Source organism: Semicossyphus pulcher, unplaced genomic scaffold (assembly GCF_022749685.1).
Source record: "Semicossyphus pulcher isolate SPU_LCO1_2020_fin unplaced genomic scaffold, fSemPul1.0.p SCAF_25, whole genome shotgun sequence".
Taxonomy (NCBI): Eukaryota; Metazoa; Chordata; class Actinopteri; order Labriformes; family Labridae; genus Semicossyphus; species Semicossyphus pulcher.
In genome coordinates this window covers 778,732-803,303 of record NW_027211699.1, presented here as the reverse complement: position 1 = coordinate 803,303, position 24,572 = coordinate 778,732, and the positions used below count along the sequence as shown (strand labels likewise).

Sequence of the window (24,572 nt, the reverse complement as noted above, 5' to 3'; positions counted from 1 at the left end):
GACTTGCCTGAATAGGAGGGCAGAAAAAAAGAAGACAGAGTGAGGAGGTTTGCTCAGGGAGAAACTAACAGACAGGAAGAATGAGAGGAGGAAGAGCAGGACTGGGAGGAGGAGGAGGGGGAGGAAAGTAAAAGTTAAGAAAGCACAGAGGCAAAAGATTAACAGTAAGAGAGAGAGAAAGTGTGGGAGTGGAGAGACCGAGACGTGTAGGGGAGAGGAAACAAAACACTAAACAAAAAAAATTAAACAAGAAAACAGAGAGAGGTGACAAAAAGCAAATGGCCGGTGAGTGTTCAGCAAAGACAGACAAAGAGGGAGACAGAAACTGATGGGGTCTCGTGTGAGGTCAGTCTGAGGTGAGATGAGGGGACAGCTCTTGAAGTCACTCTTCCCTCTGTTGCTCACTGTACTGTGTTTGGGGAGCCTGCTGACGACTCTCACCTGGTACATGTTTGACAGCAAGTAAGTGTGGAACTACATACACACACACACACACACACACACACACACGCACACACACACACACACACACACACACACACACATTTACAATCTCTACATTCGAGTTCGGCAATTTTAGTGTTGTGTTTATGGAAGACAAAAGTTGCAGGAGATTTGGGGGTTTTGTCCACTTCTTTCTAATTGTTAAGATGGCCTTGGAAGATGCGTTAGTTTTCCTTTGTTTTCTGCTCCAGGTATGTGTAATTATATCTCATAGGGCACCACAATACCAAGCTTTGTTAAAGACTGAAGATACGAGCATAAGAAAATGGAAATTTAATTTGGAGAAACATCACTTTTTCATTTAAAAAAACGTTTTTTCAAGGTGTTTTTTAAAAGTTTATGTTCACTTTTATGAGTTAATGTGCCATGATATCGGCATGAGTCAAAGTATCACAATGTCTTTTGCAGTCAGTAATAAGGGGGATCTTCACACAGTCATTGAAACTTGTATAAGAAACAGTCTGATACAGCATACACACTGGCAATCAAATAAATGTAATTAGATAGCAAAGGTCTCTGCTGGTGAGTTTGTACACTGGTTGTTTATTCACAGTTTATGAAGCTGAAACTAAGTGCTGTTCTGCCCCCCGTCAGTGTGACTTCACTGACAGGTGTAATTAAACAACTGTACGGATGTTTGTGCAAGATGGTGGTAGTGCAAATGTTTAACAGTATAGAATTAAAAACAGTGCAATGTAAACATACAGTATGTATTCCAGTGTGCGTTAATGTAGCGCATAAATCTGAATTAAAGACTTAACATGAATGTGATGTTAAGTGAGGATGAGAGTCCATGTCATGTCGGGGGATGGGCCACAATCTTACCTGCATGCCTCAGGGTCCTGGAAGTGTACAGGTCCTAGAGAGATGGCAGATTGCAGCCAATCACCCTCTCCGCAGAGCGGATGATATGCTGCAGCCTGCCCTTTACCTTGGCAGCGACAGCAGCGTACCAGACGGTGATGGAGCAGGTGAGGATGGACTCAATGATGGCGGTGTAGATGTGCACCATCATTGTCTTTAGCAAGTTAAACTTCTTCAGCTGCCACAAAAAGTACATCCTCTGCTGTCCCTTTTTGATGAGGGAGCCGATGTTGATGATGGTCCCCAGTAAGTGGAAAGACTCCACAGAGAAAACAGTGGAGTCACTGAGGGTGATGGGGCTGGGGGTGGCTGCGTTCCTCCTAAAGTTGTTCTCACCACACCAGGTCACCAGATGGTCAATCTCCCACCTGTAGGCGGACTCATCCCCACCAGAGATAAGTCCAAAGAGGGTGGTGTCATCTGCAAACTTCAGGAACATTTGCAGTGAAACAAACAATACAAAACATTTTAAACAGGGCCTATTTTAACTTTTACATTCAGGGTCCTAGGACTTGGGGGTTATCTTTGTGTTGACTATCTTTGTGAGGAGGGTCGGTCCACAAAGTTACTATTTATAGTGAATGTCTAAATACAGGGTCACTAATTTTGTGCTGCTGCCCTGATTAGATTATCTGTCCCTTGTCTGGCTTCTGCATTTAACACATCTGTCCTGTTTTTTGTTTGTTACACAGCGATGTGGACCCTCACATACCGGCGCCACTGAGGAAAAGACCCCCAAAGAAATATGACATCTGCAAAGGCTGCAAGTGAGTGCAAACACTGTCACTGCTTCTCCTTAAGTGACCTTTAGGTTCATGACTTTGTTAGATCAAGGCCTGTCAGCGCTATACAGAGATTACTCACCTGGTTGTGTATTTGGATGTGTGTAAAAAAATAAAATAAAAACAATAGCTAAATTAGTTTGTGCAAATAACATAATTGGAACTATTGCTGAACCACCGAACCTCTAACTGGTGTGCACATTTAAACACGGATCCAAGAGCCATTTAACCATTTATTGAGCACTGGCAGAAGGATGGAGGTACAGGTGAATGGTGGACGGACTGACAGATGGATGACTTTCTGTACAATAAATGAAAATAAACCAGGGCATTGCAGTGCATATTCAAATTAATATAACATGAATTGACTTACATTATTATGCATCTATTATAATAACAAGGAATCTATAGGTGTCTTCAGCATTTACACACGTTTAAAACAAAAAACAGGAGTGGCAGCTTTATTTGTATAACCGATAAGCTCCGCCTACATTCTCCACCCACTCCTGTCTGGAGGAAGCTATAGCCTTGATATTCTTCACAGCCGCCTCTTCAAATGTGTGAATCTGAAGCTTCTTTAGGTGTCTTTAGGTGACGGGATCTGTAGGTGCAAGGGTTACTAATCTGGCCACAGGTCTAACATATTGCTTTCCATTGATGGCAACTTCCGCTGTCCGAACTCTTCCATCCTTGCTAGGCATCACTTATTTTTCCCACAGGCCGTAAACCCCTCAGCAGTTGGGGTGTCCTGTGTTCCAGTTAGGGATGTAGGCCCTTTGAGTGCCCAACCAAGCTTAGTTTTTACTGCCACATGTCCCCTATTTGAACCGAATGGGATACTTCAACAGGTGTGATGAGGTGAGGACTATCAGCGCCGATTAGGATCTGAGGCTGTATTTTACAAGTGTTATCCAGAGGCACGTTGGGAGATGGCGACAGTGTTTCCTGAGCCTCTTGATAGTATAGGCCTGCGTTACCAGTGAGAGTTTATTGGATGTAAATGCCCCTTCTATTGGATATGTTCTTTTTGGTTTGATGCTGCAGCAATTTTTAGGGTGACTGACCGACGTTGCATGGTCTTTGTCTCTTGCCTTATTGTTAGACTTACCAATAGAAGGGACATGTGCGTCCAGTGAAGTGTAAGTTTCTTGCCCGCACCGTCAAGACCAAGACACTCGTCTGCTGAAGGCAGTAACATGTGCTCTAAGCCATCATCAAGGATTGCATAGGTCTCAAGTGTATGATGCTCACTACTCCGCTTGACTTTGACAACCCTAAGTAAGACTTTGGGAGACTTACTTTGAGGATTCATGTATAATACTGAATTTGCTTAACAGACCTTGCAGATATGATGTGCAAGCACGTTCTGCCACCCGTTCTTGTCCTAGAGACTGTAACATACCCACCATGTATCTCATTCTAACTGCAAACTTATGGAAATTACCTGCATTACCAGGGGGAACTTTGGGAAAGATGGTTTGTATTTCTGCCAGGGCAAGGTGATGTAGCTGACCATGTTGTGTCTCTAAAGCTGCTAGAGCCATGGTATAGGGCCACACCCAGCCCTTATATAACCTATAAGCACGCACCTCTACCCTTCTCCACCAACTCCTGTCTTGAGGAAGCGATAGCCTTGAGATTCTTAACATGTTTTGTGTTACAGGGCGGCCATTGAGAAAGTAATGCAGCGTTACTCTAAAACCTGGGAGAAGCAGGAGGACAATTACTTAAAATTCAGGTAAAATTATTTTTCTTTTTTTTAACTTTTAAAACAACAAAAAACAAACCACCAAAAATAAGTTTGCAGAATCAAATATAATTGTCTGTCCATTTACAGATGTGCTGTGTCTTCAATGTCAGAGAATATAGCTGCCATATTGTACAGATATGGGCAATTAGTATTAATGCCATTAGTATTATACTTTAAATTAAGCCATGCTCAATAGGGGGTAGGACTTAAGGTCAAAAGTGCTCTCTTTGAAGCCCCGTACACAATAAAATATGACAAGGTGCAGAGTAAGGCGGCCCACTGAGAAGAAACCTTGTTGCAGGGTGCCCTTAAAATTTGTCGACCTCTACATGCCTCTAATAGGTTAAACAGTTCAAAATCTGAATTTAATGATAGAACAATTTTAATCTTAACATGTGTTGGAACTTTCAGGATATTGATGCTCAACAGCATGCAGCTGTTGCCCTTTTATTAGTTTCTGCCCCTGGCCCTCAGACAGCCTGAGTGCACCAGTGTAATTCAACAAATCTTACTTAGTAGTAGCTGGGTCGGTTTGATTTGTGATATAATCCAAAAGGGAGCCCAAGTCTTAACACATTTACATTGTGATTCAGATGAGGAGAATCCAATCTCCTCAACATAATGAGAAGAAATAACTTCTTTAAAAGGAAGCGGGGAGGAAGATTTCTCATTTTCAAAATAACTGTTTAGCATTAATCTTTCTTGATGTGAAGTTTTCGGGAGCGTTCGCAGAAACCCAAAATAGCAAATACACAGTCTATAATAAGCTGTTCCCCAATAACTTCAAATGATTACATATTTCTTTCCTGTACGTTTTAACTTTATACCAAGCTCAGAAAAGATGACTAAGGGTGCCCTTGCCTGATTGTCACAAATAGCTGAAATGAAGGTTATGTATTATAACCCTAGTTCTATAAGCATAGTTGGAGCCCTCTAATGGACTCTATGGGTACTACTCTCCTCCTACCATGCTCACATATTTGCCCACTGAACATTGCATTAATGTTGCTGGCCTATCAGGATGTGCCTACCTGAATACGTGTCTGTATACCCGCACCCTATTCAGTGAGCGGTGCTGGTGCGACAGGGTCCCTTGGTAGAGGGATCCACCTGTGCTTATAGAACTAGGGTTATAATACATAACCTTCGTGGGTACAGTTGGCGGAGCCCTGATGCATGAATTCTCTGTCATGACTAAGCTATTGTGCCAACCACGCTGACCCTGACCGCCGAGGTCAGGTGACCGGCCTCCTCTTAAAAGTTAGCTGTACTGCCGAGGAATATGGGGCCCCAGCTACCCCAGGTAGTATTTACACCTGAACTGGGTAGAGACGTGGCCTTACCTGGCAGGGGTCAAAATGTCTTCAGACCCTCTGCACACCACATTTACCGGATCCTTAAGGAGTACAGAAACATGTGAGTCTATGCTGCCCAAGGGGGGGTCAGGAGTAACACAGCTGACCCACACACCTTCCTTTTTCCAGTCTTTTATTGCTTCGCCAAGCACAGACCTGTCCGAGGAGGCCAACATGTCCAAGAGGTAGGACCGTATGAACAAAAAGGGCGCAGACCACAACGCTGCCATACATATGTCCTTGACGCACACCACTTTGAAAAGGGCCATCGACACTGCTATGCCTGCTATGCACGAACCACTATGGGGGGTGGGGGGGTTATTCCACCTGCACATAGACTTGGGAGATGCACTCATAAAGGCATCCTGCCCAGTGTTTCTTGGAGAGGACTTTTCGAGCCACACCATCCCAGGGACAGACAGACAGACCTCCTTGGTCCTCACATGGGGTGGAGGGTAAAAAGCATCCAGCTGTAGGACCCTCGGCCTGAAGGAGCTCCTTAAGTTCTTGGGAACAAAGGAGGGGTTTGGTCTGAAGCTGGCACTGCTACGGTCACCCCGAAATTAGCAAGCAGCTGCGGTGCACTGAGAGGGCTGTTCACTCACTCTCTTGGCTGACTCCAAGGGCTATGCTACACAGGGGCCTACTCTCATCTGGCGTTGTGAGAATCAAGTTCTTTCATTTTTCTAGTGCCTTTAATACTATCCAGCCCCTACTCCTGAGAGAGACTGACAGAGATGAGGGTGGACCCACATCTTGTGAGATGGATTACAGACTATCTCACAGAGAGGCCATAGTATGTCAGGCTGAAGGGCATCTGAAACTATGGTCAGCAGCACTGAAGCACCACAGGGGACAGTACTCTCCCCTGTCTTGTTTAGTGTGTTCAGTGGCAGACTGCTGTCCCAGTCCTGTTCCACAGACTAAGGAACTCTTTTGTCCCCCTGGCCATAAGATTGTACAACTCCTCTCAGTGATGGCAGGGGGAAACAAACAACAAACAAAGAAACCGAGAAGTGAAATACTCCAGGACCTAAAGCAATCTGACACTTTAAAGCTCACTTATCATGGTAAATAAATCCTTAAGCACATTTGCACCACAAACAACTAAACTCGTCCAGCAGAAGGCCGCCTCTCGACATGAGATGGCTCTCCTGTTCTCCAGACCCAGAAAGTTGAGGGCCCTCAGGGAGCATTGGTGCTCTGAGGCCCATAACCACAGGTTCTCTGTCAAATTCAACAGGGCTTCGGACCTGACTCTGTCCTGTTGGTTGATGTAGGCCACTGCAGTGCAGTTGTTGGTCCTCACTAACACGTGTTTGCCCTTGTATCAGGGTTTCGAAGTGTTGGAGGACCACGGTGTTGATGTGTTGGGCTTCAGACAGTGACCACACACCCCTACTGCTCATCCCAGGCAGGTTCCATCCCAGGCAGGTTCCACCCCATCCTGTCAATGACGCATCTGTGTACACCGTGGTGTAGGAGGTCACACAACCCAGCGGTGTTCCCGTCAACAGGTGTTGGAACAACAGGAACCCCAGTAGAGCAGGTTGGCTCCCACCGACGGGGGGATGGTAACTAAGTGCCGCTTGTGCTTCTTTGCATTTAAGCGAATGCTGGCAAACCACCCCTGCATGCGTCGCATGTGCTCAGTCCCAAATGTACAGCAGCTGCCATGAACCCTAACACCTGCATGCAACCTGCAGACCACCTGCAGCAGAGACATCTGTCTGTGTTCCGACAGAGTGGCTCGGAGGCTGCGTGCGTCCAGCACAACCCACAAATATGCCACCCTTTGGTGTGGTAGGGAATGCTCTTCTACCAGTTGATCACAAACCTCAATTGGGTGAGGTGTGAGATCAACTGGGCTGTGTTGAACATGGCCCATTCTCTGGACCTAGCCATGACAATGAGGTCGTTGAGATAAAAGAAGGCTCTCAGGCCTTGGTCTCGCAGTGGCTGAAGCACTCTGGCCACACGTTTGCTGAAGGTGGAGGGGCCAGGGAGTAGCAAAACAGTAGTCTGTTGTACTTGTAAGCTATGCCCTGGAACACAAAATGCAGAAGTTTGTTGTTTTAGGGCCACCTCGACATGAAAGTACGCATCCTTTAAGTCGATAATACAAGATGGGTCTGAAATCTCCCGACTTCTTGGGAAGTATGCTGAGTAGAACCCTTTCTGTCTGTTGTGAGTGGGAAAGACACACACTGACTGTTTTTGTAACAGGTCTTGGATCTCTTGATCTCTCCCACAAGAACTGGTCCAAAACTGCATATTAAAAAAAGGAAATAAACCTAAGTGTCTGAGTGTCCTGTCCATCCACTCAATTAGCACGCTGCTGCGTTGCCATGCTCTGTAAAACTGGGTCAGAGGGCGAGCCGCTAGCTGCTGGGTGGAAGCTCTGAAGTTGTAATATTCCATCCCTCTCTGCTGCCAGGCCTTCCATAAAAGGGAGCCTGGCGCATGGGGGGCCAGTGAGAAAAGTACAGTGGGTTTCATTAATGTATCATCGTTGGCGGTCCATGAAGAAAACATCCTGTTCCCTGTCATTGGGCTCTATTCCTCTCTTCTCACTCATGGAGAAGTGAAAATATTAAAGTAAAAGTAGAGGGACTTGCTCGCAAATGTTAACCATATGGTCTAAATAGAGCACATCTTAAAGTCATGTGAATTATGGTAAAACAGAGGGACTTAACCTGAACCATGACTAGTCTTTGGTATTTTATGCTGTCTTAAATGAAATGAGAGTTTAATTTAAAAGCTAAACAAACTGCCAATCTAGTTAGCTCTTCATTTTTTGTCAGTCCTTATCAACATTTATGACCCTCTTGTACATGCTTTAACAAAGTCCTTTTGTTTCCAAAGATCTCAGCTGAGCAGCGAGTGCAATGGTTTTGACAAGGCAATCATTACCCAGGCTAACACTCCAGTGGGACATAAGATTGTGTATGATGGGGAGAAGAAGAGGACCCTTGAGGTGACCCCAGAGATTTTCAGCACATTTGCAAAGGTATGTAGTGTGTCACTCATGAATATTACCTCAACATCTGCTGAGATTTTTTCACTGTTTTGCCATAACATAATGTGTCTATTTTTACGACCATACTTATTATTTTTACTATTGAGAAGCCAACTGTTCAGCTGCACCAAGGGAGATGCAAACTCGCTGCATGATTTCCTTATTATCGCCCTCTCCTCCATCTCGTCCAACACAACCATCATAGCAGTATCCTACTGTGTGGGTGGCACACGCGTGCATGGCAGTTGGAAGGGTTTCTCATTAACAACCCGAAACCAGTGCAAGCAGCCTGTTGCCTTGCCGCAATCAAACTTGGTCCTAGAGAAGATGGTCTCAAACTCAGCAATGGGATTGACCAATCTCTTTTTGCAGCCAAGAGAAAATTCACAAGTCAGTGTTTACATCAGTCAATCCTAAATCGTCCAAAACTGAGTGTAGTGGACCAGATTGACCGCATGCTTTCCTCAGCAAAGGATAGTCAGGCAGGGAGGAGACCTGCGTGGTTAGGCTTTGGTTTGCTCAGCATCAGGGGGGACTGGATGTTGACAGCTGCACATTTTGCTACATGCAGGGCTGGCAGTCACTGGCGACCTCAAGATTGCTGAAAATCTCCACTGACACAAAGGAATATACATCAGCAAGTTTAGCGTTTCATTTCAGTGTTACCAGCTTGTCAGAAGGATTTACAACTTTCAGAGGCAGCCAGCCGTCATCTCTCAGCAATGCCACTATTCTCCGTACTATGACTGATCTTGGCCATGTTCTCTAACTTGTAGGCTCCAGCATTAGTGTGCTTCCAGCTGACACCACGCTCACTTGCTGCAGCTTGGCCCAGACCAAGTGCTCAGTCATAGGCTCCAGGGTGACAAGCTTTCTTTATTGTCAGTGAAGTCCTCTGTCTCCTCGACCACCTCAGCCGTCAAACTCAACAGCTGTTCTTGGGGACAATTTTCAGTGCAAGGTGTGAGGGAGCCAAAGTCCAGCAGACCCCTCTCCATCTTCAGGCGATGGGCCAGATACCTCAGTAGGTTGCTGCAAATGATGAGGTTGTCGCTCTGTCCATCAGCCACCAGTGGAGGCACAATCACCTCATAACCACACACCTCCACGTCCAGCTGGGCTGCAGGGTTTGTGCACCTAGTTTTTCGTGGCTACGGTTCTGGGACAGTCAACGTGTGATAAGATGCATAGTAGACAAAGCACAGGTGATTGGCTCTGCAGTGATAATTAGTCATCAGTGTGACAGTTACTTTATGAAAAGAAAACTAAAGCCTCCTACTTCCTGTCGGCACAAACAACCTCATGCCATGCATGTGCTGCGGACGTAACTGTAAACGCTCCGTGAACTATATAAACGGATGGTACATGGAGAGGATGGACGTAGGAGACGCAAGCTTTCGTGCTCAATTAATTTGCAAAGCAATAAAGCATGATCAAACACAGCACAGGTAAATCTCCTCCGTGTTAACAGGCTAACTGTGGTGTTGCACAAATGATGATACCTTCTTCTTCTTTGAGTTTTATTGGCGGTTGTCAAACCAGCTTAAAGGTGCATTACTGCCACCTACTGGACAGGCTGTGTAGTGCAGTTATTTTTACAGTTTCTTCATACGTCACTGACCCGATTTGCATAATCTTCCCGGGACTTTAGGCTGCTGTGGAAATGCAGACAACAATGGGCCACAGGAACCATTTAGTTCCTTGGAGAAAAGTTCCTGGAATTCAAAGTTCCTGGTACTTTTGGTCGAAACGCACCTATAGAGTGGTGAACAGTTAACTTTGTCAAAGTGTCAATTGACAATTTCTGTATATAGTGAAAGTCTACACCCATCTACCTCTTGTATATAACAACCTGATTCAACAATATTTATCTCTGTACCTTTGCACTGTTCATGGCACTATTTTCTCCTGTCTACAAGTTTTTTTTAAAATTATATATATTCATACATATATACATATACACTGAACAAAAATATAAACGCAACACTTCTGTTTTTGCTCCCACTTTTCATGAGCTGAACTCAAAGATCTAAGACTTTTTCTATGTACACAAAAGGCCTATTTCTCTCAAATATTGTTCACAAATTTGTCTAAATCTGTGTTAGTGAGCACTTCTCCTTTGCCGAGATAATCCATCCACCTCACAGGTGTGGCACATCAAGATGCTAATTAGACAGCATGATCATTGCACAGGTGTGCCTTAGGCTGGCCACAATAAAAGGCCACTCTAAATAAATATATATATATATATATATATATATATATATATATATAATAATATATATAATAAATATATATATATACATTTTCATACATATATATATATACATACATATACATACATACTCCTAGATCCTGCTCAAAGATCTGCCTGGTGAAGATCTATCCTATGGCAAACCCAGACAAAGCCATGAAGGTTTACATTATCTTGGACGACCAGAGCAAAAGGTCATTAGCCAGGTCGGAATTCTTCAACCTCTTTCAAATTAAGGGGTCAGACTCCCCATACACTCTTCGCAAGTGTGCATGAGTCACTGAAACATCCGGGAGAAGAGCTACAGGCTTCATGTTAGAGTCATTGGATGGAATAACAACTGTGATACTCCCAACACTCATCGAGTGCAATCACGTGCCTGATGACCGTTCAGAGATTCCAACTCCAGCAGTTGCACTGCACCATGCCCACCTGAAGAACATCACTAACAGGATACCGCACCTAGATCCAGAAGCCGAGATACTTGTCCTCCTGGAATGCGACATCCTCCAGGATCACAAAGTCAGAGAGCAGCATAATGGTCCTCACAGTGCCCCCTATGCCCAGAGACTGGACCTTGGCTTGGTTGTCATAGGTGAGGTCTGTGAGGCTGTGGCTTCCTTCAGGACCAACATGCTTCAAAAAACGCCGTCCATCTCTCTTCACTCCATGCCCCAATCATCTCCATGTCAAGGAGAAGTTTAGCACCAGAAAACAGCTTTGTACCTCTACACATGGGTTTGCATACAACACAGAGGTCCTCAATGACTGCACATTTGGCAGCACAGTCTTTGAGAGAACCAAGGATGACGATAAGGTCGGTCTCTCCATTGAAGACAGGCTTTTTCCGGAATTCATGGACAAAGAGATGTTTCTAGATGACACCAACAGCTGGGTGGCACCCCTTCCATTTTGATCTCCTCGTCCACGGCTTCCAAACAATCGAGAACAGGCCCTCCATCGCCTTAACTCTCTCTGTCGAACCCTGGAAAGAAAGCCAGAGATGAAGACTCACTTCGTGAACTTCATGCAAAAGGTCTTTGATAACAACCAGGCTGAGCAAGCCCCACCGCTACCAGAGGGAGTAGAGCGGTGGTACTTACCCATCTTTGGGGTCTACCACCCTCAAAAGCCAAACAAGATCAGAGTAGTCTTTGACTCCAGTGCACAGCATCAAGGCATCTCTCTCAACGATATTTTACTCACCGGCCCAGATTTGAACAACAGCTTACTAGGGGTCTTGCTGCGCTTCCGAAGAGAACCAGTGTCTGTGATAGCAGATATTGATCAGATGTTTCATAGCTTCACTGTCAGAGAAGACAACAGAGACTTTCTTCGGTTTCTTTGGTTTAAAGATATTGAACCTGGCAAGGAGATCGTTGAGTATCAGATGAAAGTCCATGTATTCGGCAACAGTCTGTCACCGGCTGTAGCCATCTATGGTCTTCGCCACGCAGCACAACATGGAGCAAGTGAGTATGGCATGGATGCCAAACACTTCGTCGAGCGTGACTTTTATGTTGATGATGGCCTGAAGTCACTCCCATCCGCTACTGAAGCTGTTTACTTGCTAAAGAGAGCAAAGGAGATGCTTGCTGCCTCCAACTTACGTCTTCATAGGATAGCCCTCTTCCTGATGAAAAGGAAGCAGAGTGGAGGATGTGGAAAGACTCCCTCCAAGATCTCAGTGAGCTCAAGATACCAAGAGCTTACACTCCTTCCACCCTTTCTACCGCTCAAAAGAAAGAGCTACACATCTTCTCAGATGCCTCAGTGAGGGCTATCGCCGCTGTGGCACTACATCTGCACTGCTCAGAATCCGGCTGATCATGCCACCCGATTTGTACCTGCAGCTGAGCTAGCCAGCACAACATGGCTCACAGGACCCTCATTCCTGTCCCTTCCTAAAGGAGCGTGCTCCACAGAAGAGGATTCGTATGAACTCCTTGACTCAGATCACGACACTGAGGTGCATTCTCACGCTACACTCTCAGTTGCCTCATCTAATCTGGGGACGATTTGAGCGTTTCTCTTCCTGGAAGTCCCTGTTGCGAGCCATTACAGTCCTGACGCACATAGCTCAGTCCAACAGAGGTGCAGCAACAACCAAGCCAGAGATCTGTACAGGCTGGCATCAATGCGAAAAACCCCACACAGCTGGAGAACTGTTGGAAGCAGGAAATCTCATCATCAGATGTGTGCAAAAGGAGACTTACGGCAAAGAGTTCACCTGCCTGTCTGCAAACAAAGACATCTCCAAGGACAGTCCCCTAAGAAAGCTGAACCCCTATGTGAATGAAGAGGGCCTTCTAAGAATCTGTGGTAGGCTCAACAACTCGGAACTAGACACAGGGGAGAAGTTCCCTCTCATCATCCCGGGCTGCAGCCACATTGCAACACTGCTCGTTAGACATTACCACGAAAGGGTTCATCACCAAGGTCGCATCTTCACAGAAGGGTCCCTACGGACTGCAGGATTCTGGATTGTTGGGGCAAAGAGATGCATCAACAGCATCCTCCACAAATGTGTTGTCTGTAAAAAACTTCGTGGGAGGGCCACTGAACAGAAGATGGCAGATCTTCCCTCTGATCGACTGAGCGCAGAGCCACCCTTTACATAAGTGGGACTTGACGTGTTTGGCCCTTGGGCTGTCACCATGCGACGAACTCGTGGAGGCCAGGCTAACAGCAAAAGATGGGCTGTCTTGTTCACCTGCCTGAGCATGCGTGCATATAGAACTAATCGAGACAATGGACACTTCAAGTTTCATCAATGCCTTGCGGCGATTCTTTGCCTTACGAGGACGTGCAAAGCAAATCCGTTCTTATTGTGGAACGAACTTCACAGGTGCCTGCAAGGAGCTGCATATGGTACTCACTAAATCTTAAAGAGCCTTATGTTAGGAAGTACTTGGGTGAAGAAGGCTGCTCCTGGATATTCAATCCTCCTCATTCTTCCCACATGGGAGGAGCTTGGGAGTGAATGATCGGAATCTCCAGACGCATACTCAACTCCATGCTCTAGCAGAACAGCCCCTCACCCATGAGGTGTTGTCAACACTGATGGCAGAGGTGACGGCAATTATTAATGCTAGGCCACTCGCACCTAGCTCTTCTGACCCAGAGTCGCCCTTTCTTTTGACTCCTGCTTCACTCCTGACACAAAAGGTGTGCACAAACCTTCCCCCTTCAGGAACATTTGACAGCGAAGATCTCCACCGCCAGCAGTGGAGACAAGTTCAACATCTGGCTAACACCTTTTGGAACAGATGGAGACGTGAGTATCTTCCAACACTTCAAAGTCGCAGCAAGTGGCAGGATGTACAACCTAACATCAAGAAAGGTGACCTGGTCCTTCTGAAGGAGAACCAGGTGAAGCGGAATGAGTGGCCCATGGCTGTGGTTACAAGGACATTCCCTGATCAGGATTGAAAGGTCAGGAAGATTGAACTGAAGGTCTCAAGATCTGGAACAGCGAAGACCTTCTTAAGGCCGGTCTCGGAGACAATACTTCTCAAAAGTGCTGAGCAAATGGACTGATTTAGTTCTCCCTATTGTTCAGACATGTTATAGTTATTGAAACGGTGGTATTTTAATAATACCAGACGGGGAGTGTCATGTTATGCATACTTTGGATCTCTGTTTAGTTCATGTTTCCCCCTGCTGGTCATTTGGAGGTATTTCATGTAATCCTAATTTCCCGCCATTTGTTCTTATTGGTCGATACAGTCATGAGACACAGTCAGGTGGCAGCTTAGACTTGAATCAGGAAATGCTTAGTTATTGCCATGCGGTCAGCCTGCAGTTCCAGTCACCTTTTTCTTTCTTCCCTTTGTTTGTTTGTTTGTTTGTTTGGGAAAGCTTCGCTTGTAAGTTTAGCTGCTCTCGCGGCATATTATATCAGTTCATAAGTGTTGTTAATTGAATTCTGTCTTGTGAATTTAAAATGGCCATATTTACAAGTGAACATTGCTAATGTTAAAATAGCCATGAGTGGCACTCATGTTTTCTATTGTAGTTGTTTATTGATAGCTTCATTGCTACATTTGTACCAATACTGTTTAAATTAATATATTATGATGGTCAAATTTATGTACAATATTTACAGAATATTTACACGTTTTATTCAGCTATTCTTGTGTTATATTTTTGTAGCTGCTGTTTGCTTTGTTTAATGTATATGCACATGTAATGTTATTTTACTAGCATCCAGTAATTGGTGCTTTCCTTTTGTATCATTTCAGTTTTACAAACAAAAGAGTATCTTCGTGAGAATGACGACAACAGTAAAGAGAATCTAACTTTACTCCAGCCTCTGACTTTCTCTTGAAGTCTGTTAGCTAACTGTCGATTCATGTACAGCACACACGTTGAGGACACAATATACATATGTATGTATGTATGTATGTATATATATATATATATATATATATGTATGTATGTGTATGTGTGTATGTTTATATATATGTGTGTGTGTGTGTGTGTGTGTGTGTGTGTGTGTTTATATATATCTATATATGTGTGTATTCAAATTCCTTCTATGTGCCCACATACTTGGCCACTAAAACGTTTTCTGGTTTGAACCAGGGAGCTACTTCTGTGTATTGACAAAGGTTATCTGTAGTTCACAGCAGTAGGTGACTTGTTCATTTTTAACAAGGGGGATGGTCCAATGGGAGAACCTCCCTGCCAGCACACGTAAAATGTACAACTCCCAAACGACATTGTTGCAGGCGGCCTTTTTTTATTTCATTTAGTTATCTTCCTTTCTCTTTTTACCCGTGTATGAAAGTAATAAGTAAATACTCCATTAAAGCCATGTGGGGGGTTGTAGATTTTATGGCCATAATTAAATTGTTTATCTTATCAGAAATAACACAACTCTCTTGCTCAGCCTCATACTCACATACACACAATACAGCACACTGTCAGTTACCAGTTAAGTTTGATTGGTTCTTTTTGTCCCATAAATATACAGAAAGTCCTTACAGTGGTGTGCAAATGTACTGCAAAATGAATCAATCACCACAAGTTAGCCACACTCAAGCAGGAGGAAATGTGGAAAGTTTATGCATGTCCCTTTTGAGCAGTCTTTGCAAGATTCGGATTGAAAATCCATCAATGAACCTCGCCGTCGTGTCTTCCACTCGTCTGGATCTTCATCCATGGTGGGATGGTGGTGGGATCTTTCTTGTGGTGGCTGAACTAGAATAAAATAGAGGAACAAAGTTCGAGGTCACGAGATGCCAGTGAGTTATAAAATATCTAAATCAACAGGTAGGCAAAGAATTTAAGTTGAAATTACAATGTCCAAACACAAACAATCTTAAGCCGTAGTTACAGCATACATTTCAGCTATAGTAGCTGTGGGGCATGTTTTGTTGGGAGACATCTGTTTTAGTAATGAAATTAAATGAAATGTATTAGTCCAGCAGCCCTGGTAGTAGTAGTGATTTAGCCTAGTTGTAGTTGAATCAATGGTCGTTGTGGTATCATTAGTATACACAGATGATGATGGTATTAGGTATTGCTGCCAATATGCAAGACCTTCACATGATCGCAAGAGATATTTAAGACTTACTATGACCTAAAATTAAGTTATAATAGTAGAAGTGAAAATAGCAGTCAAAGCACTTTACTTTTTAGGTTGCAGAAATAGTATAAGTAACTGTAGAATTAGAAAAAAAATAAAATTAAAGTTGTAAAGCGATTAAAAGTTTTATAAAAGTTGTTAACCGTGAAAATCAATCAGTATTCATTTTGCTGGGGCTTCATGGACTGCATTAGATTAAAAATGTTGTTTGTTGGTTAAGAAGGTTGCGGCCTAGTGCTGGACTACTGACCAAGATAATTCAGGTGTGTACAATTAATGTACAAAACATATATGAGATTTATGAACAAAATGTGCTGGCTATGCTAATGGGCTTTTTTTGAAGGGAACACAAGCAATAAATGAACAAACATTGTGTTGAAAATGAGCTAGGAGACATTGCAAAGAAACATTTAAAAAATAACTTACCTAGTTTAAAGTCCTTTTAAATTCAGTGAGTTGTTGGAGGACGGTGGAGATCTGAGAGCGGATTCCTGCTACTTTTACCTTAAACTTTTCTCTTGCTGCTTGTAGTGAGTTTGGCTGTGCATTTGTTACCTCCACCCTGGTTGATCCTCCTGAAAAAAAATTTCAACAGAAAAAGATGCACATGAATTTAAAATTAAAGTACAGTACAGTACAGCTATTAGACATATGGTTCATTTATTAGTTTAAATCCATAAATGGTTTGTTGTATAAGAACTTGCCTCCATGTCATCTCCATGTGGTGGATGCTGACTCCTGTAAGTCCAGACTGAAGACTTGAGATTAACTAATATATGGTGCATTCCATTTAAGTCGGAATTTCCGAGTTCCCAGTCGGAAATTTCAACTGGAACACCCCCTGAAGACTCAAAGTCGGAGGAACCTCACCAACCACAACCTCATATCTCCGTGCATCAACAGTAAATGAAAGCTGTAGTGTCACTTCTGTCTTATTTGTGTCTCAATTAAATCAGCCGTACTCACATGTCCAACTTCTATCTGTGGACATGTTGTTATGGTGTTTGTATACGCAAAATACCGCATAATGCGCTGTTATCAACTGGTATTGCTAACAATGGCTAAAGCTAGAGCGCAACTCGGGTGTGACGTCATTCCCAGTTCCGAGTTCCGACTTCTGAGGTAAATGGAACGCACCAAAAGCAAACGGGGCCGCTGGCATGGTCATTCAGTTGCTCAAGCTGGAGTATAGAAAACAACAACAATTTAGATACTTTTCTTTTATTTCTTTTACAACATGATCGAAAATATCTTCGCAAGTATGATTATCCTTGATGTTGTGGATAAAGTCATCCGCATCTCAACATCTGGAAGATACAATCAGAAAACAAGAAAATCTCTCTTAAATATTCCTCCTAACCAGTTGATCACCACATTCCTCCTCTACATGATCAGTTGGAGTTATTACAGCTTATTTCTTTGCAGCAAATTTAGAGCTTTTGGCTATCTGTTAGTGTTTCTCTGACATACGTGTGGCAAAGATTGTACACTGAAGTATTTGTGGCAGTCATCATAGGGACATACAACTTTATTGCCATCTCTTCAATGTGAATTCTCAAATAAGTGCATCAAATTTAATGTGTGTTGTTATACATGGAAGTCAGCAAAATACATTAGCCCCTAAGCCCTACAGACCTTAAAGTACAGAAATCATGGTAACATAATTGCCTGCACTAAGCCACCAGAGGGAAATTCAACGCTACAAATCATGCTGAAAAATTCAATGATAACACCTTAGCTAAAGTTCATATTAACCCAACTCAAACTATAACACCAGTAAAGCCTTTCATGTTTTCCAACGTTTGCCAAAGTCCTACAACATAACTAAAGTCAGAGACTTTCTTCAGGGTATTAAAAATATACTGCAGTTGGTAATAAATACTGTAAAGGTACTTTAGCAGGCTAAGCGGCACTAGCAAACTCAAAGCTGTAATAACAGTTTACTTTAGCTGACTCACTACATTTCCAGACTCTCAATATTGGTTTCAAATACCTTTGAATAACTATGTATTTTTACCGGTTTTCTCTTGTGAAGAGTCAAAGCTATGTTAGCAGTTGGCACTCAGCGGCAGACTGAACTGCATCAGTATTCTGGAGGGAAACAGACAATGGAGCAACCATTAAAATTTGAACATACAAAAAAAATACATGACGTTTGCCGTTAAAAAAATCTAAAAAAAGAGAACCAATAGACGCGACCTAGCTTTGCTGACGTAGCTTATGCTCTTTCGAAAAACTTACACAAAGCTTGACAAACCCTAGGAACATATGGACGCCAAAGTCAATTTCAGATCACGTTAAGTGTTAGCTAGGTTAGCTTGTGTAACAAGGTTGTAAGATAACTTTAACGTTACTTAACGAGGCCTCTGCTTTTGGGGCATGTAACGTTGACGTTATAAGACAGTGCAGGTTGACAAGTTTGACTATGGGCAATGAAGGGGGTTATAAAGGATGTCGGAATTTACATAAAGGGAACGCGAATGGCGTTGCTTACCTGTTTAACTTCACACAGAAGACAACAAATGTGAGCAGTCCTCCGTCTCTAAACTGGTCATTAAATTAGTCAAACAATTAAACATGTCGAAAAGTGCATAACTAATCCACATGCCGATTTCTAACTTCACGGTTCAACGTTATCCGAAGATGAAATATTCTACAGTTAAGTTACTGCTAGTGATTAGCTCCTGTGCGTCACTTCTGGTTGTTTCTTAAAAGTAAAAGCCAAGCAGCCATAGCAGAGGCAGACATTTATTATGAAAATCAGGAATAGTGTATCTAACTTTCCTTGTTCCTCAGCAGCTAACGGGCGTCTTTTCAGTTACTTAATCGAAAAAAGCCGTGGAAAACAGGAAGACACAATAATCAGTAATAATAAACACGCATGTTATGATTTATGGAGACACAAAAATACTCACTTACCTGGAACAACTGGAATAAATTGCTGGTTTGGCTTCGGATTTTGGTTCATTATCTCGCACAGCACTGATTACGTTAAGAAAAATATACAAAATATATAATAATAATAATTTATAAAATATATATTTATAACATTTAATAAAATAAAATTATGATTATAAAATATACATAATAATAAATAAATATCAGATGGTGTTATGCTTTACCCACAATGCTTTGCAAATTACAGTAACTAACTATGAATGTATTTTGGGGTAGGTTTACCGTGCAATTTGTGGTATTTAATTGTAAAAATTACAGCAAAGTCTAAGATTTGGGCTTTGCTTTCCTTTAAATTGATATGTTCTTCATTTGATGAAACTATGACACTTATTTAATGTTAAAGCTTGACAAGATTTATTGCAAATGCAACAAGCCCCTCATGACATGAACTCAAGGCTGTATTACTACTGTAGGGTATTCATAGTATTCGATTGCAGACATCTAGGTGGCAAATCAAATATCGGGTGATTATCATTACATGACAACTATGGGCATAGCCCAAAGAGCTGTGGTCATGTGCCAGATTGTAGGGCAAACACACAATGAGAATACCACAAACGAGCCAAAACAGACAGAAACAACATTAGTTGGCAACAGCAGGTTCAGTACTCAGATTTCCCGACTTCCACGAATGCATCAGTAATGATCGATCCGACCTCCGTTCAACAAACCAGCATTTTAAAAGTATTTTTTTTTCTCCTCTTGAGGCCAGACCTGAAAAGCTTGCATTTTTACTTTCTACAAACCTGCATCATTATATTTGAATTTCGACAAAGGTAAGCCCGTTAATTAAAGTAAATCACGAGAATACGGGTTATTTTTCTGTAAACAATGCAGCACGTGGAAAAGTCTTGATTGGAAGTCTTTCATGATAACCGCGGGCTACACGCCTGGCATGTTCTGTAACCAGAGGCTATATCGTCATCAGACTATAGCCGATGGGATCCAATATTGTGCAACACTGAATACAACGGCTGACATGACAACGGCGACATATGCGTCCCACAATTGAAACTACAACTAAAGTTCCATTCCATTACAGTACATTAAAATCAACTACGGACAAAAAGCCGATGAAGCAAACACTTGATTAAAAGCTCTGTTGTCGCCGTCTACATCTCTTTTTAGAGCGTGCCAAGTGAAATTACTTTTTTTTTCGCTCACCTAGAGTTATTTCTCCGGCTGTGTGTGTAGATTCAAGTAGCAACCGGGTAACGTGCAACGAAATGCTGCAGATTTGATTGGCTGAGTAGCATCACGTGAGACTGATTTCAACGCATACATTGACCTGTGAGTTTTCTAGGTCAGTACCGGGGCTAGAAATGTTAACATTTGAATTCTTAGACAATATTTGATCACTCTTTACGATTGGATTGCCCCGGATGGCAGGTTAACAAAGAGGATGCTTTTTGGTCAACAAGGGGGATGGCATCCCCCCTCATCCCACTACAAATTGCCTACTGGTGCTACATAAATTCTAATAATCAGGCACAGTGATCACTGTGCAGACCATAACCATTAACTCTAACAAAGATAACATCCTCTCTTTTGGCAGTACATACTAGATTTCACACTGATGACACTGCCCTGCTGTCACTTGTCCAGGGCTCAGAATCGGGTCATAGCAGTGTCTGATCAGCCTTTGGTCAATGGTACGATGACTACTATCTTGACCTTAATGTGAGAAAAACAGAAAACATCCTCTATTTTGGAGGTAGATACTGCAGGGATTTCCAAGAGTGAGTCAAGTGATGCGGAAACATTTGCAAATGAGATCCAGCACTAGATTTCAAACAGAGAGTACATTGTCATCGGTATAAGTGATTGTTTAGTAATACTTTTTCCATTGGTGGTGATTCCAGAAGCATCCTTTCTCACATAAAACATGGGACACGTGTGCTGTTGTTGGGAACGGAGGGATCCTGACTGACAGCGGCTGTGGAGAGACGATTGATTCAGCTCAGTTTGTCATCAGGTGAGAGAGGTGGTTTACTGAGAGACTGATGAACATGTTAACCAACAGAAATCAATTAATGTGTAGTGAATCTTTTGTTTCTTCAGGTGCAACCTACCCCCTTTGGAAAATGGTTATGAGAAGCATGTGGGTGTTAAGACCGACCTTGTGACAGCAAACCCAAGCATCCTCGTAAAAAAGTGAGTGACAGGTTTAATCTTGCCGCACTGTCACTTTTAATGTTATTTTGTTGCTGTTGTTGCTTCACATCTGCTGTTTATTTACAGGTACGGGTCTCTGATGGGGCGTCGCCGTCAGTTTGTGGAGGATCTGCGTATTTACGGCAACTCCCTGATGCTCCTTCCAGCCTTCACCTATGGCCACAACACTCCTGTGTGCCTGCGGGCCGCTTACACCATGGAGGACTTTGGAAGCCCAATGCGAACGGTCTTCTTCAACCCTGAGTACCTTGACAACCTGGATGTCTTCTGGCGTGACCAAGGCCTGCAAGCATTGCGCCTCAGCACCGGCATCATGATGGCTAGTCTGGCGCTGGAGTTCTGCAGCAACGTGCATCTATACGGATTCTGGCCCTTCAGTAATCACCCCCATGAACTCTACACCCTTACAAACCACTACTACGATGATGTAAAAGTTAAACCAAAATCCCACGCCATGCCGGTTGAGTTCGACCTATTGTTGCGGCTGCACAGTCAGGGAGTGCTAAAGCTTCACTTGGGAGATTGTCGCCCTAGAAAAAACTAGACCCTGGGACAGCTGACAGAACAGAAGAAAAGTGCCTTTTTTAAGCCAGTCTCATGAAGTGTTTTCTATATTCCAATTTTTTTTTTGTACTGAATCTAAAATGCAGCAAACCTCAGACTCTATAAAACTGTGCCTTAGATAGATTAACTTCCTGAGGAGGCTCAGGTCCTATAATCATCAGCATTTTGCTGCAAACATTTTAATTTTATGAGCCTACTGTTGCAAGCACAATCTTCTTAGCTGTTGGGTGCTGGGGTGCAGGCATCACAGGAAAGGACACAAACAGACTGAATAAACTGAATTAATCAAGCAATTACAATCAGTTAGTTATAAATTATTTACTAATGATAGGTTATATAACTGACCACAGAAGCTTTTAAAACAAACTGAATGTATTTCGAAGTTACTCAAATACCTCCTTTACATGAAGACTGTCTTGCTAAAACAGCAGCACGCTGAATGTTGTGGTTGAAAAGCTCATCAAACACTTACCACTTGTTGACGGGAAATGTTTGGTGCATTTTTTCACACATTGTTAAAAAAAAAAGAACGCTGGTGCTGATTGTGAAAGATGATTTCTGCACTCTTGTTCTGACTCTATGTCACTGATACTGCTGGATTTGCAGGGGTCGTGTCCCAGGACCATCACCTACAAACCATCATGGCCGCCCTCTGTGGGCAAAGACAAGTAAATGTAAATACTAAATCAATGCCAATTTAACTGACTCTGATTTAAAGAAGCAATCTCATTTAAATAAATGTCTTTTAAGTCACTATGTATTACCAAATGAGTTAACACAGTGGTGATTGTGCATATGGCCAACTGATGAAAGCCTTGCATTCGCAGTAGATGGTATTTTTATGGACTATCACAGCCACTGACAGGTGCCATTGTAACGAGATAATCAATGTTATTCAGTCGACCTGTCTGTGCTGTGTTGCTGTGTTGTTCAGGCTGATCAATGTTAGTGTCATTTACATTACTGCACCTTCAACTTCACACAAGTCTCTACTGTTATCCACTGTACCAAGCATGCAAACATCTGGATGATTCTTTCAAGTTAAAACTAACCAGAGAAATCTTTGAATTAAAGCCACAGTTGTGTCCTTCTCCTCTTTCCCCGTCCCCAAAGTCCTAATAGTAGCATGTGTAAACTGTCTCTAGCATTATATTGTTGTTTAGGCACATCTGGCTAATCAGCCCATAAATAGGCTGAATTGTTTGTTTCTTTTTAGAGAAAATAGCCCGCTGCCACAAGTTGCCATCCCAGAAATTGCTCATGGAAATGCTCACTCATATCAGCGGTGACCCCTTCGCACATCCAGCTGCAGCACTCTGCTCATTCCCACTGGCTAGTCTCTCCAGGGAAAGTGTTTTATTCAGAGGATCACCGAAACACTCTCCATTTCCATCCTTGATGTTTCTTCTCCTGTGAACTCGCAAATGACAACAGACACAAAAAGGAAAAAAAGAGAGTGAGGACACAATCCTTACAGGCACTGAATGATCTCTCAATATTTCTGTTTGTTCAGTGTGATTGAACAAGTATTATCAAGGACAATTTAATTCAGAGGCTAATTGGAACAAACATTTAGCTCGTCATGCATTAATGTCATTGAAAGCCTCACAGACTCGTTTGTTCTGTCATCACGAGCTGAAGTTCAACTGTCACTGAATGAACCGCCAAAGTGACAAACAAACGGCTGACGTGAGCTGAGGTGGCATCTCGTCGGTTTCCTGTGACACAACATCAGCCCGTGTGACTGTAATTCTCCTGATAGGACTGTAGAGACCCCCCCCCCCCCTCCCCCTGATCTCCACCAATCAAAATCAAACACAGCTCTTATTCTGGCAATGAGAGCAGGACGATAACCACATTTTCAAGAGTGGGAAGTCTTTTATTTCCTGACAGGTTTTTTTTTCTGCTATGGAGCCAAATCAAAAGAAGCAGAGACTTTGTTCAGTATGCATTTCTGATTTATTTTTGTAGGAAAATAGGTCTTTTCACATGCAAATCAAATGTATTCATCAAAGAATATGAAAAAAATCTTTGCCAGGGGACACAAGAATGGCACTCAAAGACATGTACATTTTACAAAAGGCATAGAAAAACACACAAATGCATGTATGAATCAGAGTTTGTACTGGTAATACAACTGGTTTTATTGTTAAATCCCACACAGGAGACTATTAAAAACATGTAGGGAAACAACAGGGCCTCAATACAGTCCTTCTGCACAAAGACATTTTACAAAGATAGACAGATGCCGACTGTGGTATCCCTGATGAATAGACCCACAAAGAGACTTCATCTTCACCAGTTGATTTCTCTGTCTGTGTTAATATACAGCACAGAGATAAATCACAAAGGAATATCTGGCAGGTATGAGGGCTTTTAGTTCCAAAGTGTGTCTCAATCCTAAACTGCAAGAAGATGCATATTGTTACTGTCAAGTGAAATATATCTAAAGTTTAGGTGGTTAGCACACACTACTTAAATAATCAACAGAATTTGGTGCACTAGCAAAGTGTGCTCAATTATTTAAGTATTTAATCGTCATTTATTACGATCTCCTATACATTGTCTCTCAAAACACACATGCCACATAAGTACAGAACTTAAACAGGTAAGCTTTACCCTCAGTATGACCTTTTTTTGCTTTTAGTGTTTTTTATTTGACATTTTAGAATCATAAACTTTGCACAGGACAGCAACAATATGCAGAGAATAATAAAAGTAGACATAAAAGCCCACAGAGCACACTTTCTTCTG

The 24,572-nt window shown here is 42.7% G+C and overlaps 1 protein-coding gene across 1 annotated transcript; it reads left to right on the top strand.

Annotated features, from left to right (window-relative positions):
• Positions 1 to 361: 361 nt before the first annotated feature.
• Positions 362 to 21,798, top strand: LOC138604273 (alpha-2,8-sialyltransferase 8F-like). The gene is made up of 7 exons (XM_069676165.1): positions 362 to 462; positions 2,061 to 2,135; positions 3,814 to 3,888; positions 8,121 to 8,265; positions 20,942 to 21,054; positions 21,141 to 21,233; positions 21,321 to 21,798. The coding sequence occupies exons 1-7, from the start codon at positions 362 to 364 to the stop codon at positions 21,796 to 21,798; spliced, it is 1,080 nt and encodes a 359-aa protein (XP_069532266.1).
• The last annotated feature ends 2,774 nt before the right edge of the window (positions 21,799 to 24,572 follow it).

What these genes read in the sequence shown, in the direction of transcription:
- LOC138604273 (XM_069676165.1), top strand. Translation starts at nt 362, where the DNA reads ATGAGGGGACAGCTCTTGAAGTCACTCTTCCCTCTGTTGCTCACTGTA. An exon ending in GACAATTACTTAAAATTCAG is followed by an intron (nt 3,889 to 8,120) that starts GTAAAATTATTT and finishes TTGTTTCCAAAG; the next exon opens with ATCTCAGCTGAGCAGCGAGT. An exon ending in CCAAGCATCCTCGTAAAAAA is followed by an intron (nt 21,234 to 21,320) that starts GTGAGTGACAGG and finishes GTTTATTTACAG; the next exon opens with GTACGGGTCTCTGATGGGGC.